The sequence below is a fragment of the Alligator sinensis genome, unplaced genomic scaffold (assembly GCF_000455745.1).
Source record: "Alligator sinensis unplaced genomic scaffold, ASM45574v1 scaffold166_1, whole genome shotgun sequence".
Lineage (NCBI taxonomy): Eukaryota > Metazoa > Chordata > Crocodylia > Alligatoridae > Alligator > Alligator sinensis.
The window spans coordinates 97,476-112,152 of NW_005842098.1; the positions used below are offsets into that span (position 1 = coordinate 97,476).

At 48.9% G+C, this 14,677-nt stretch overlaps 1 protein-coding gene across 3 annotated transcripts in view; it reads right to left on the bottom strand.

Annotated features, from left to right (window-relative positions):
• The window catches only part of TTC26 (tetratricopeptide repeat domain 26), a 57,877-nt gene that overhangs the window by 31,009 nt on the left and 12,191 nt on the right, over positions 1 to 14,677 (bottom strand). For 2 of the 3 annotated variants that reach the window (XM_025204818.1, XM_025204816.1), the window contains exons 3-6: positions 5,731 to 5,780; positions 2,776 to 2,921; positions 664 to 835; positions 188 to 262 (exon numbers count right to left, since the gene is read on the bottom strand). In XM_025204818.1, the coding sequence (XP_025060603.1) occupies positions 188 to 262; positions 664 to 835; positions 2,776 to 2,921; positions 5,731 to 5,780 (443 nt within the window). The remainder of the gene's footprint in view (positions 1 to 187; positions 263 to 663; positions 836 to 2,775; positions 2,922 to 5,730; positions 5,781 to 14,677) is intronic. The other variant, XM_025204817.1, reaches the window with a different exon arrangement.

The window sequence follows — 14,677 nt, forward strand, 5'->3', positions numbered from 1 at the left end:
AAATAACAGAAGATGAAGTTAAATAAAAAACTGGGAGACATTGAGAAGAGCATGGCTGCAGACATGATGACATTTCACCAACTCACCTCTCATACCCTGCCTCCAAAATTCCCCAGAATATTTCACTCTGCAATCTACCAAGAACAGCTCCCCAGGCCACAGTTTGAGGCGTACTAGTATAACTTACCAAATTATGCTTAATGAGCTCCTTCGCAAACTCAAAAGATGAGGAGGCATTGTCCATTAGGCTCTTGAGTTCTGCCTGAAATCATACATAAAAAGTTTAGCTAAAAACAAACAAAAAATACCCTTCATTGCCAGTTCACACCACTGCTGAAACTAAGGGGTATTCATATCCAGCTGTGATAAACTGGTTGATGGAGAAAGTCATCTCCCCACTTTACCCTGATACATTTGTACAAAAGCAGGACAAAAAAAATGGTCTTGGAAAATGGCAAGGTAAGCATGCAGACAGAAAACCTTGGTGCCTGAGAATGTGTAGACTAGAGGTAGCTGATATCCCTCAAAGGCCACTGTGACATGATAAAAACAAATTGTCAACAACTGTGATTAAGCACAAGATAGATAAGAGACTACAAGGGGAGAAATGAGTGTGGGACCTTGAATGAAACTGACAAGCCAGAAGAGCTTTCCAATGGATACCTCAGCAGCCTTGCCGTTGTAAAGTCGGAAGTGGTTACAAGCCTTGAGGTTAAGAGCAATGGTGCTGTCAGGAACTTGCTGAAGGTAAACAGCCAATACGTCTTGAGACACATCATAGTAATCCAGCTTGTAATAGCATAAAGCCACATATACATTCAGAGCCAGGTACTCCCTGCAGGGCAAAAGAGGAAGTGTTCACCAAAGCTTTGAGTTCCTGCCAAATGATTATGCTGCAAAGAATACTAACAGCAACTAGATATTCTTTTTCATTTTCTACAACACCCTTTATAAACACCACAAAATAGGGGGTTCTGAGAACAGCTGTGTGTGTGACTTTACAGATCTAATTTCTGTTGCACCCCCCCCCCCAAAATCATGCTATTTAAGGCCATGTTCAAGAACAGGTTTCTTTCCAATATTAGTGCTTGACCTGCTTTCACAGGTCAAATGACTGACCTCTGAAACTTGGGACTTATTATTCTGGGAGTGCACAGTAACCTTAAATGAAGGGAGAATGTAATAATTTCTTTTGGACTGATCAACTAGGGTTCATAAACATAATACACATAAAGCAATTGTTTGCTTTCCATTAATATATATATATATTCTATGGGTAGAGAACTTATTGACTTTTTTATTTATTTTCATATTGTGCATAATTACCTCTCAAACTCATTATTGCAGGATATCAAGTAAAAAAGAACAAAAAATCTCTAGGAATAAGAAAAGAATCTGCAAGAGCAAAACTAGGATAACCATCACAAACATCATGTTAAAAGCAGGGCAGGTAAACTAGTTCATTCAGAAAAGCATAAGCTATCATAGGCAGTAGCCTACTTTGTCAAATGCTATGGATGCTACAAACATCATGTTGTAATCTTCATGGACATAAATTGATCACTACCCAAGGACTGAACCTGAAATTTCCTCCCATAGTACAGAACTGCACTATACATATTACAATGGCATTTCAACTTTCTCTGAAGCAGTGGTTCTCAACCTTTTTTGTGCCAGGACCCATTTGTAAACATCAATGGCCAGTCCCAACCCAGTACCCCTTGCTCCTGACCCACTGCCCCCTGCTCCCGGGCCCCACCCACCAGTGTGTGGGGCAGGGGGTGGGTGTGTGTGGGGCAGGGGGAGCCCAAAGCATTCCCTTGCAGGCTAGAACTCTGTTAGCCTGCAAGGGAAAAGCCACTGTTTTTCTCCTTTAAAGGAGAATACATTTTTAAAGTTTGTTGATCCATTTTTTAAATCTGTTCATAACCCTTTCAGATATTCTTGTGACCCACTTTTGGGCTGCAACCCACAGGTTGAGAAACACTGCTCTGAAGCACTTAACACTCCGAAAAGACCATTGCTCATTTTGACAAAATAGAAAATACTCTTCGAAGTCCTTCTTTGAGTTCTGGACCATTGCTCCTCAGACCAGCAGGCCAAAGAGAATACTATAGAGGGAGCATACCAAGACATTTGTGCTTTGAATGGCTCAAAAATCATCCCCGCATGTACTTAGGAAGTGGTTTGATTTCTTTCCACTCCTGAGCTGAGTGGTTAGTGGTTATAACATGGAACCTCAGGGCAGCAGTTGTAACAGAATAAATGGAAATGGGAAGAACCCTCAGAGCCTGAGAGAAATACAAAGTATCTGCAAAGTAAAAGTGAGACCAAAGCCTTCTACTGAAAGCAGGGGTGTGGAAGAGAATTCAAAAACTAAAACCAAGAATTTTCAGATAGGAAATCTGCAGAAAAATTAAGTGGCTATCTACAGCTTTGCATTGCAAAAAAGATATGGGCAACATATTCTCTGCTCTGCTTGCAATTCTGTAGCTTTTCATAAGAAAAAAGAAAGAAAGAAAAGACTTCTGATGGGTCACAGATTGAAGCACATTACAAGGTGAATGAAGGTGGACATTTTCCCCTTACATTTAATTGGCATAATGGCTTAGAACAGAGTGATAAAGTGGGGAGGGAAGCACTGTACTTTTCTCACAGAGGAAGAGACAAAAGCATAAAACCTACCACAAAGTTGTCTGAATCCAAGCAACTACACGGAATGCAAATACAACACATGAAGTGAGGTTCTAAGAGGGGAGAGAGACAGACACCAACCTATTATCAAGCAGTATGCGTTTGTAAATATCAATAGCTTCTTGGTAGTGGGACCGCATGTAGTGGATAGATGCCAAGCTGAGCTGATCTTCTGTAATATCCTGCAGATTCTGGTGGAAGCTCATCAGTTTCTTTTCATCACTGAACTAAGAGAGAGAAACAGGCACCCTCCAGAAGAGTTCAGATAAGGAAACAGTTAGCCACATCAGTCAGCAAGTGAGAGTTCTACTGTAGTTCAAAGATTCCAGTTAGAAATTAGAGAAAACTTTCTTCTATTAAGACCTGTTTGGCCAATGGATGCTGTGGAGAAAGAGGTAAAACACCAGAAGAACACAAGAGACAAAATACACATCCCTACCAGGTGTGATTTGAGAACTATTAAATCTTATTTGCCATGATGTATGGGGAGAAAGGGGTGGACTAGATGCTGCATTGTCAAAATAATTTTAGAAAATAAGGTTTCCCAATGATCATTTGAGATAGAGAAGAGTTTTGCTATTTTTGGATTCAAAGCTTAGTACTTGGGGCCTGAAAAAAGTCATGTTATCAGACCAACAACCTAATAAGATGATGACTCTCGTAATTTTTGGCAGTTCTGACAAGTTTTCTTTGTAACCAACACATTTGAACTGTATCAAGATTTTAAAGCAGCCAAGAATATCCACTTAATTAGTATGCTCAAATCACTTACCATTCCAATGTTTCCCTCTACTAGATATATAGCTGCTAAGAGTGGTAATTATGAACCTTTACTGCTGTCAGAGATGGATTATGGAAGAGACACTTAGGCAGATTTAAAAAAAAATTGGTAGGTTTCCTTATTTAAAATATCTAGCTTCTCATCCTTACATCTTACCTCTTTTCCTTTTTGCCCGAGCTGCCCATAAAAAGGACTGTTCAGTACTGACAAGAGAAGTTTCCAAACAGAGACACCTCTGGATGCCAATGTCATCATTACATAACAGTTTTTCAGCTGTCAAATGAATAACTAGGTCTCCACTTGAACTTGCAAGGAGATTTAGGTATTTAAAAGGTGACCATCCATATTAGAATTTGGCTGGGACTCCAAGGTTAGCATTCCTGTTGCAAAAAGTGCCAAGACATTTTTAACGACGATACATGGCCAGGACCTGGGTTTGTCCTCATCCAAAAAATGCCTCTCTAGCTGCACAATTCCCCTTTAAACTTGATCCTAGCACATGACATAATATGGTTCCAAAGGAAATAATACTCCCTACTCTGGCCCTGATCCAAAGTACAGTACTTCAGGCCCCTGGTAGACATTACAGTTATTGTGCAATTCATGATGGACACAGATCATTTGTGCATCTCACCGGCATGGCAGAAACAGGCTTCCCAAGTATGATATAATCAAGCCACATTTAATGCGGAACATGCTCTACATTGTGACAAAGGTCCTCTAAGTATATCTTAAAATTAAGCAAACATATAATTAAGGTCCCTGGCAAACATTAATACAGTTATGTGACTGGGATCAGAGGAGTTTTATACCTGATCCCTGAAATTGTGTGTTCTGCAATGCCAGATGTACATGGAAGGACACACAATTTTTGGGATCAGGCATACATAATATGCCTCAGATCCCAGCTCTGTGGCTGCCAGCAACTTGAAAGGCAAGCCATTCAACCCTGCATAGGAGATCTAGTTCCCCTATCCTGGGGTGCACTTCTGCAGGATACATGAGCATAAAATTCCTCTGATTCCAATCATACAATTATATTAATGTCTGGCAAGGACTTTAATTATAGGTTGCTTAATTTTAAGATATATGTAGCTTGTCTGTCACAATGCAGAGCATGTGCCCATAATCACCTTTTTATTTGTCATGTTTGACTGATAGACCACTCAAAGCACTTTAAGTAAGACATATGCTTGAGTGCTTTGTTGAATCTCAGTGTGAACAATACATGCCACTACCTGGGTAGCTGTTATCTGAGTTTTCAGTGACCCTGCTTAGCTCATAAGACCTGACCAAAAGAAAAAAAAATCTACAGCAGCGACAGGGCCTGGACTAGATAACCTTTGAGGACTCTTCTATCCTGATGATTCTATAATACAAAATACGTTTGCTGTATAGAATTTTAAACAGCAGCATTTTATGCATTCTGTTTTCGAGTTTTAAAAGGCCAGTCTGAAACAATCCAATTTTATCAACACATTTACTTTGGGGGAAAAACCCCACATCTTCGTGTGCTTGTTCCCTTAACTTTGATGTTTCTAAACTGACAGCTATTTCTTCACAAGTATGTTGTGCCAAAGAGATAAAAGTTTCCTTGTTAGTCAAAACAGATACCATGCTCTATTTATAGAACAAAAGTAATCTAAATAAGAGGCTAAAAATGGAGAAACTTTTCCTAGTGGGCTTGGATAATACAGGCCAAGTCCTTCAGTTTCATTAATCTTTAAGATACCAACACACAAAATTGAAACCAGTGTTTTTATCGCTGCTGAAGAGAAATTAAACCTCCCTGCTAGATACAAGATTGTGCCTGGCATAGCAAATCGCTCAAGAGACTAGTAACAGAATATAGAACTTTTTACTAAAGTTGTTGGTTCCAAGATAGCTTCAGGCTAGAACAGCCCAATATTCTTAGAAGAATGGAAATGCACAAACTATCCTTCCATATTCCTGGTTCAAACTAAGTTATGGAATTCAATGGTCAAAAATACTATCAGACCATTGCTAATTGGTCTGCATGGAGTGAACTGATAGGTCTCACTCTGAATCCTACTGGACAAGGGCCTATTTTGAGTCTCTCTTGCACCTAAGAGATAGTTCTTTTAGTCAGAATAATGCAGTAGGGTTGGGTTTTGGAAGGTCTGTTCTGCTAGTGCTACACATACTTGTCCTGCCAGGCTATTGATCTAGCAACCAACACCAGAATGAAATTCAAAAACCAAAAGGAAATGTGAGCAAAGAAGAGACAAACATACCTTATGTGCCAGGTGAAAGAGGAGACGGTTCTGAAGTGGACTTTTAGGTGCTAAATGGAAAAATCCAGCAGTAAGTACCAATGTGGGGGACAATTCAAGATTTCTCGCACTGTTTTTAGACTCTCCTAACACACACACACACACACTAACTAACCCAAGTGCACCTCACTGACCTACTCACCTCACTTTTCTATTAGCTTCATTTCCTCTGGGAACTTCACACAATTTTACCAATATTTGAGAATGTTTCTGTATTTTTTATCTTAATTTACTCTCCATCTCTCAAAATCCTTGCTGAATGTATTTTCTCCATGCCTTTGCCTCATGCTCCTTAACTCCTTTTTATTTTTTGCTAAAACATTTTGTATATTTGATAGTTTGTAGAAGTGACACTGCAAAGCATGCAGGGCACAGTCTCTTATACACATGTGCAAAACAGGTGACTAACCCATAATCAAGGACCTTTGCAACATGTCCCACATGTAACATAACTTTTGTGACAAACCCCTGGAAAATTATATGCCTTAAAATTCCAGTATTCTTGCCAAGATCCATCATATCACACCATTACCATTTTGCTACCATTCACTTGATTTATGCCTTCTAATGCATGATCTTTCTTCTCTTATATGCAAAAAAGGCATATAGCATCAGCTGGGAGGAAAAATGGAGAGTCCTGGAAAGAATCTTATATTCAGGGGGTGCGTCTACACGAGATGCATTACTGCCCTTACTGCACAGTGAAAACCCTTAATCGTGCTTAAATTTGCTATTTGCAGGTGGCATATGCAGGTAGCACATTTAAGCGTGGTTAGTTACTAGGCAGTAATGCACATGTAGACACGACCCAGAAACAAATTTGATGGCCAGCCCTAGGGCTGCAGGCTAGGAGCCTCTCCTGCTCCAGGGCTGGGCTGCCTCTATGGCAGCCCCTGTCTGCAGGCTATAAAAGCCTGCAGACATTTTGTGGCCTGGGATGTACACCACAGGCAGCCTGAGGGCACTGCAGCCTGTGTCCCCCTGGACAGGCCACAGCCCCACTGTGCCTGCTTGCCAGCACCGCTCCCTAGCACTGTACTGTTGTGCGGCTCCCAGGGCAGTGCCGTTGGGGCCAGCTGGGTGCTGAAGGGTGTTGCAGGATGCTGCAGCCCCTGCAGTCCTGTCAGCCCCCAGGGCTGCCTCCAGGCAGCCTCTGGGCAGTAGGGCCAGCACCACCTGCTTGCAGCCTGCCCTGCACCTGCAGGTGCTGCGGGGCATAGCTTCTGCTGTGCGGCTTCCAGTACTGTGCCGTGCCCCTATGCTGGGCACTGTTGGCAGCTGCCCGGGGCCAGCAGCACTGGGACAGCTGCACGGTGGCTGCCCAGAGAGCTGGCATGGGACCCAACATGGCATCATCCTCCCCATCCATGCCCGGGACCACACACATGCACATGCCCGTGCCCTCCACCCAGGGCCCCAGCTGGAGTCAGGAGGAGACTGGCAACCTCATGGCACTGTGGGATGAGCCTGAGGTGCTGCACCAGTTTGAGCAGCGCGGGCACTCCAATGTCCACATTTATGAGGCTTTGCCAGGCCGGATGAGGGAGCTAGGGCACAACCAGTCAATGCAACAGTGCCAAGTAAAGGTCAAGGCCTTGCAGGCACAGTGGGGCACCGTGACAGGCCACAATTGTCGGTCTGGCTGTGCCCGCAACACCATACCCTTTATGTAGCAGCTGACCAGCAGCACCCTGGAACCCAGGCCACAACTATGTGGTGTATACAAGCACGGGTGGCCTGCCGAAGCCCCCGCCCTGGCCTGGCCCCTCTGGTGACGCATCACTGGAAGAGGGACCCTTGGGCATGCAGCACCCTGTCCCGCCCAGCTCCTTGGCTGCAGCCTCCACCAGCAGCTCAGGGACCCCTGGCCAGAACCTACTTTGCCAGCAGTGTAGCCTCAGGGCTAGCCATGAGGAACAGCCAGCTATGACACCACCAGCTGCCAGCAATGCCAACTCCTCCCTGGGAGGAGGGGCAGCTGGGCACCTCCACACTGTGCCTGGTGGATTGAGGACACTGGCCACAGCTGCATGCGGTCGCCAGCTGGGAAGACTGCACTGCACCACCAGCCATGCCAGCCCCAAACACATGGTAAGCCCCGTACTGGGGTGGGGGAGACCCTCCCTGCCCTGGCCCACCCACCCTCCCCTGGCTCTGGGTTCTCCCCCACAGCACACAGAGAAGCAGGACAGTGCAAAAATTTACTGAGCAACCCATGCTCCCGCAGCTGGGCAGACATGAGCCTCTCAAAACCCGAAGAATGCATTGATGCCAGCAACGATATCCTCAGGTATAAGGGGCAGGGATGTAAAGCACTGCCACAGGTAGCCCCTCCAGGCAGCAGCGGAGGTTGCAGGGCAACCCAGACTTGCCCCTTGCACCGTTGTAGCTCATCCCAAACCAAGAGTGCAGGTGCACTCAGGGCACTAGGAAGATCATCATCGTCATCAGCAGCAGAGTGTAGTAGGTTGGGCACCCCTCAGTTTGTGCAAACACCTCATTGCGCACCGCCTGGGGTAAATACAGCAGGGGCATGCTTTGGGTGCAGCAGCAGCATGGCACAGGGCTGGACCTGGGGCGTCTCCCAGGAGAGACCCTGTGGAGAGAGCAGGGACATGGCCAGCTCCTCATCCCAGTTGTCCAGAAGCCCTGCATCCCCCCTGGCCCAGGGGCTGTGGGCTAGGCAGCAGTGCAGCAGAGTGGTTGGGCCTGCAGGGGGAGAGATGGGGGAGCGGGGTCTGGAGCCACAGCATCAGGTGCTGCCTATCCCATTCTGGGGATGGGGCAGGGGAGGCAGGTTGCCTATGGCCAGCACCTAGCGGGCTGCCAGTCCCAAGGGGGCACGGGGACAGGGGACTCAGCCAGCAGCTGCCTGGGTCAGGCCTGCCCAGCCTGACTTACCATGATTCCCAGGAACCCATGCACAGCCAACCCCCAATCTGAGGCCAGGCAGTGCATGGCCCCTAGTATACAGCATCTTATCTCTGAAATGTTGCAAACTCTCACAAAGGCTTCTGTCTCATGGCTCTGCAGGTCCAGCATCTGGATGTGTGGGAGAGGCCAGAGTTGCCAGCAGGGATGCCAGTCAGGATCCCTGGTGCCCACCACTGGGGCCCTGCAGATGTGTCAGCTCTGCCAGAGGTGCACCATGGACCAGATCCTCCTCCTCCAGTGGCTGGTGATGGTCGCTGAAGAGAAGGAGGCGGCGTAGGACCAGGATGACCTGGAGTTTTGGGCTGAGCTCTTGGTCCTGAAGCACAAGTGGATTCAGGCCCTGTGGGAGCAAAACACCATCCTGGGCAGTGCTGCGCAGTGCAGGCCATGGACGAAAACTGTCAGGACACCATCGTGAGCCTAGCGGTCTCATTCCTGCCCACTGTTGCCCAGCCCTTGTCCCTAGCCCCACAGGCCCCCTGGCAGCTGCATGCCACCCTGCAGCAGGACCCTGCCTGGGCCTGGGAGGGGGTCCTGAGGCATGTACAGCTGGCAGGAGCCCCTGGCCCAGCCCCTGCCTCAGGTCCACTGCCATCCAGGCCTGCTGCTTGCCTCAGCTCCACATGGGCGTAGAGCTGAAGCATCCAGCAGTGGGGACAGGAATACACACCGACCCTCCTGGCCATGGACAGCACCTGGCAGAAGGGGAGCCGCCCACACCAGAGAACTCGTGGGGGAATAGCCAGAGACCAGGGTTCCGGCCGCCTGCCCCTGGGCTCTGCCCCCTAGGCCCTCCCACCCCATGCCCCTCCCAATCCAGGATGCCATAAAAATTACTTCTTCACAGGGAAGAAGGTGTTTTATTGCTGGTGCAGAGATGAGTGGTGGAGAGTCTCTGTTGGGGGTGACAGGGGGAAGGCTCTATGTGTTGAGTGGGGAGGAGGGTGTATATTGAGGGGGAAAGAAGAAGGGTGTGGTCTGTGTGATGTGAGGGGAATAAAGGCTTCTTCAGACCTATGTCTGACATGACAGTGGTGCTGGGGATGGATAGTGGATAGAGTCTGTGGGCAGCCAGGCAGGCAGCCTAGAGCAGGGAGTATTGGAGGAAGTGGTCAACTAAAGCCTCCCACACCTGGTGCCGTGGCCCCCACTGGCAGGTGCATGACTCTTTTGGCACGTCAGCTGGGGTGGAGCGGGCTCACTGCTGTTGCTGCCGCCACAGGTGATGCTCCTGCTGCCAGATGGCCTCCGTGCACCGCACCTACTCCACCCAGGACTTGTGAAACAGCTCCCTCCCAGGCCTTGCAGATGTTATACAGTACATGACCTGGCAGAAGTTCTCCTTGGTGACCTCAATGTGTGTGGTGAGGGAGTGCCAGCAGCCCCTGAGGCAGTCAAAGGTGCATTTGACCAGGGTGTGGGTCCAGCCTAGGTGGTAGTTAAAGTGGGCCTGGTGAGGGTCCAGTGGCCAGTATATGGCCACATCAGCCAGGGAGGAGTGGCTAGGCCAGGTTCCTGATGAGCTAGGGCAGGACAGCGATGGTGCCCAGCTGGAGACCCAGCACCCCCAGCGCAAAGCACGCACTCTCCACCAGTCCGACCAGGCCAGAGTGCCAAAACACATTGCGCGCTGCCCACCTAGCCAGCACTCGCATGAGTGAATGTGCCATGGTGGTCCACAATGACTTGCAGGACCATGGAATGAAATCCCCTGCAGCTGTAATAGGGATGGTCTGAGTGGGGAGGGCAGTTGATGGGGAGGTGGGTCCTGTCCAGGGTCCTGATGCACTGGGGGAATCCCAGTGCATGGAACCCTGCCACTACCGTCAGGGGGTTGAGGATACGGAGCACTGTGTGCCCCAGCATATCCAGAAGGGCACCGCACACCTCCAGGACAGCCTTCCTGGCAGTGGCCTTGCCCATGCTGACCAGGTATTTGACATGCTGGAGACTGTGGGTGTGGTCAGCTTCAGCAGAACGAGGGCCAGCCAGGTGTCTGCGGGGAGGACCAGGTGCATGCCGGTGTCCTGCTGCTCCAGGTGGGGCTGGAGCTGCTTGAGTAGGTTCCAGAAGGTGGCCCAGATCATACAGAAGCCATGGGGCAGGCAGTGGTCAGCATGATGGCCCAGCAGGGTGATTGTGGCAGCCAGCAGAATCACAGAGTACTGGTGGTTGCTGCTAGGGCCAAGGGCTCAAGTAGCCATAGCATGGGGAGGCAGAGTAGCCAAGGAGAAAGCTGCAGCACACTGCTTCTGGGTAAGAAAGAGGCTGGCCAGAGAGCAGGTCTGGCTTTTAAAGAGGGCTGCCAGGTGCTGGCAGCTGCAGCTGAAGCCTGGAGGAGATCCCCCTGGTGGAGACAAGGATGCACTGCAGGGACCTGGGAGCAAATTTTCTCCCTAATCACTGCATGTGTAAAAACCTACCCAAAACCCCTTATTCTGGCTTAGTCTACAACATGGTAAATCTAGGCCAGAATAAATGCATGTGTAGATGCATCCCTGGTCACCATCTTGGGACAGGAAGTCCTGTCCCTAACCCTTGACCTTTGCCATTGGAAGTCCCTCCTCTTGCCCCCAGATGTACACCACCATTCCTCATGATCCGCGCATGGCAGTGAGCAGGGCCAGGCCACCAGCTCCATTGCAAGGCTGGGGTGACCCAGGAACTGCATGTAAGCCCCAGGGAGCCCCATGGAATGGAGCAAGGTGGACTCCATGCCCTTGAAAGCTTCCTCTCTCCTGCTGCTCCACCCTGGGCCCCAGCCAGCTGCAGCCCCAAGGCACCACCACAGGCCCATGCTCCTGTCCAGCTGTCACTTTGCTCCCGCCTACTGCTGCAACCACTGCCACTTCCTCCACCCCTGGCTGCCATTACTCTTCCCCTGCCACCTCCCTACCGCCACTGCCACTTCCCCCAACTGCAGCGGCCACCCTTCCCTACCTGTGGGACTGAACACAGAAAGTTCATGTCCTACAGAGCTATAAGCTCCTTTGGAAAAAACATTTCCAAAAGCCTTCCCTTGTTTCCTGGATTTTCTTCAGTCACCCTGACTAATGAGCACTCCCAACCTCTGTCAAAGCCACCCAAATAGCCATTCCTGCATCATAAAAAGGAATCCATTTGGCATCTTTACAAAGAGGGAGAATTATGCAGTTTGGGTTTTTTTTGTTTTTAATCTGTGTGGTCACAAAGCTGCAGAGTAAGCAGAACAAGGGCCTGTAACATAAGGCTATAATTCTGCTACATCCTAAGCCTACATGGAAGCAGGACTCAAACCACCAAAATGTCTGCTTCCCAGAGATGGAATTTCCTCGCATTAACTTCTAGATTTTTGAGTAACGGAGATAAACTGTCAAACTCACTTCTTTCTCTTTCTTGTTTTCCCATTTACCACTCATTCACTTTCCTCTAACAAATAAGACAGACATTTTTCTTCCAGCCCTTCTCAAGCACAATGCCAGAAAACAATCTCTTCCCAAGGGGTTGTCAGCTCCATGCTCACTTCATCTTTGCATTGGAACTGTCTGGACACACCCCTGTTCCCCATCTCTGCTGCTGCATTATCTCCAACAGCCTGTTAATTTCTTTAAAAAAGGAAGGTTGGTCACAATTTGAGAACAATCCTTAGCATGAGCAGCTTCTTTCTTGGAGAAGGGAAAAATGGGATTGTTCTTCTCACAGCAAAACACCTTGTGATAGCTTCTTAGCAGATGATCAAAAGTTTAGGACACTGAACAGTCCTGGACACGGTAAATATTTAAGGATTGCCAATGGCATGAATAGAAGCTTTCAATCCACAACAGAGGGAGGGTATAGAGGGTACAAAACCTTTTTGTGAATATCCATTAAAATTAAAAAGTATACAGAAGTATGAAGGTAGATGCCTTCATTAAACTATAGAGAACAGGACAAATTTGAGTCCAAGCAGAAGTAATGAGTCAGACGTTTGGTTTCATCATACTGCTATACTGAGTACAGCAAACTGAGGGGTGCAACTGCTCTATCCGTTATGCCCTCTTACAGAAGCCTGAAGGTACAAGTTGCACACACAGCACAAATAAACCTGCTTTACTTAAAATACCTGCTCTGCAATGCATAAGCCATACGAACATGAGGGGGAAAAAAAAGGACTCACAATGACACCCTCAAAGAACTACTTTTCTCTTCCCAATTGTTGAGAGCTTTCTCCAACAAAGTCAAAGGGTTTAAAGTAGAAGTGCACTGATACATCAGTATGATATCAGATTGGCACTGACATAAAGAACATTGACTCTATTGGAAATTGGCTTTTTTTTGCCTGATATGGCCAATAATATGGCCGATAAATGCCCCATGGATGCACACCGCCGCAGCACAGCAGGTAGATGGCAAGGAGCACAACTTGGCGAGTTGCATCCAGCTGGTAAGTCTGTTGTGGTGGAAGGGAAGTGGGGAGGGAAGGGGCATGGGGTCACAGATCAAGGCCCTTGCGGTGAGGGAGGGAGTGGGGCTGAGGCTGGGGCAGGCACTGCCCAGCCGGGCTGGGGTGGGGCATGGCAGGGGATGGAGCTGTGGCGCATCGGGGGGCCAGGGGGGGGGAGGGGCGGCTCTCGCCCCTGCGCACATCCTGGGAGGGCATGGGGTGGGGGGTGCATGCCCCTGGATCTGCATGGGGTGGGACAGGCTGCTGCTGCAGGCTGGTGCCGGGGCTGCACCAGGCTCCTCCTGGCAGGAGAAGCACTTGGGGCATGCACTTGGGGCAGGGCAAGTGGCAGCACTGGGAGGGGTTGGGGGGGCTACTGCAAATTTTGGGGTGGCTGCAGCCCCCCCCATAACCCCTCTCCCAGTGCTGCTGCCACCAGCCCCAAGTGCAGCCTGGGCCAGCCCCTGCCGGGAAGAGGCCAGTGCAGCCTCAGCCTGCAGTGGCAGCCCATCCTGCCCTGCACACAAATCTGGGAGCACATGACCCCTCCATGCCCTCCCAGGGTGTGCCCCCCCTTCTCATGCCCCCTGGATGACCCGTGGCTCTGTTCTGTGCCCTGCCCTGGCTGGGCAGCACCTGCCCCATTCCCCTCGTCACTGTGGGGGCCTCAATCTGTCCCCCCCATGCCCCTTCCACTAGTCCAGACAACTGGACACTGCTCTTCAGGCTGCGTATAGGAAATTGGATCGGTATTGGCCAATATGCCTTCTTAAAAACTGGCTATCAGTATCAGTCCCAAAAATATATAAATCGGTGCACCCCTAGTTTAAAGTTCGCTCATGGCTAGTATCTGAAAAGATGCTCAAAGCTAGCTGAACTCCAGCTAGCTTTGAGCATCAATGACAATAAGAAGTCCTTTTTCAGATATGTGGGGAGCCGGAGGAAAAGCAGGGGCAACATTGGACCCCTGCTGAACCAGATGGGGCAACTGACAACTGACGCCCAGGAAAAAGCCAACCTATTGAATAGGTACTTTGTGTCAGTCTTTCATCAGTCCCATGGGACACCCATGCCCGCTACAGGGCCAGGAAGTCCGGGTGAGGGTGATCCCCTGCCCTCCATTAATGCTGACTTTCTGAAGGAACATCTTGAGAAGCTGGATATCTTCAAGTCAGCTGGCCCTGACCATCTTCACCCCAGGGTACTCAAGGAGCTGGCAAGCATCATAGCCCAGCCTCTAGCATGGATCTTTGAAAACTCTTGGCGCTCTGGTGTAGTGCCCGAAGACTGGAAGAAGGCCAATGTGGTGCCTATCTTCAAGAAAGGGAGGAAAGTGGATCTGGCTAACTATAGGCCCATCAGCCTGACTTCTATCCCAGGGAAGATCTTAGAAAAGTTTATTAAAGAGGCCATCCTTAATGGACTGGCCGACGCCAACATCTTAAGGGATAGCCAGCACGGGTTTGTTGCAGGTAGGTCTTGCTTGACCAATCTCATTTCCTTCTACGACCAGGTGACCTATCACCTGGACAAGGGAGAAGAGATTGATGTCATATATCCTGACTTCAAAAA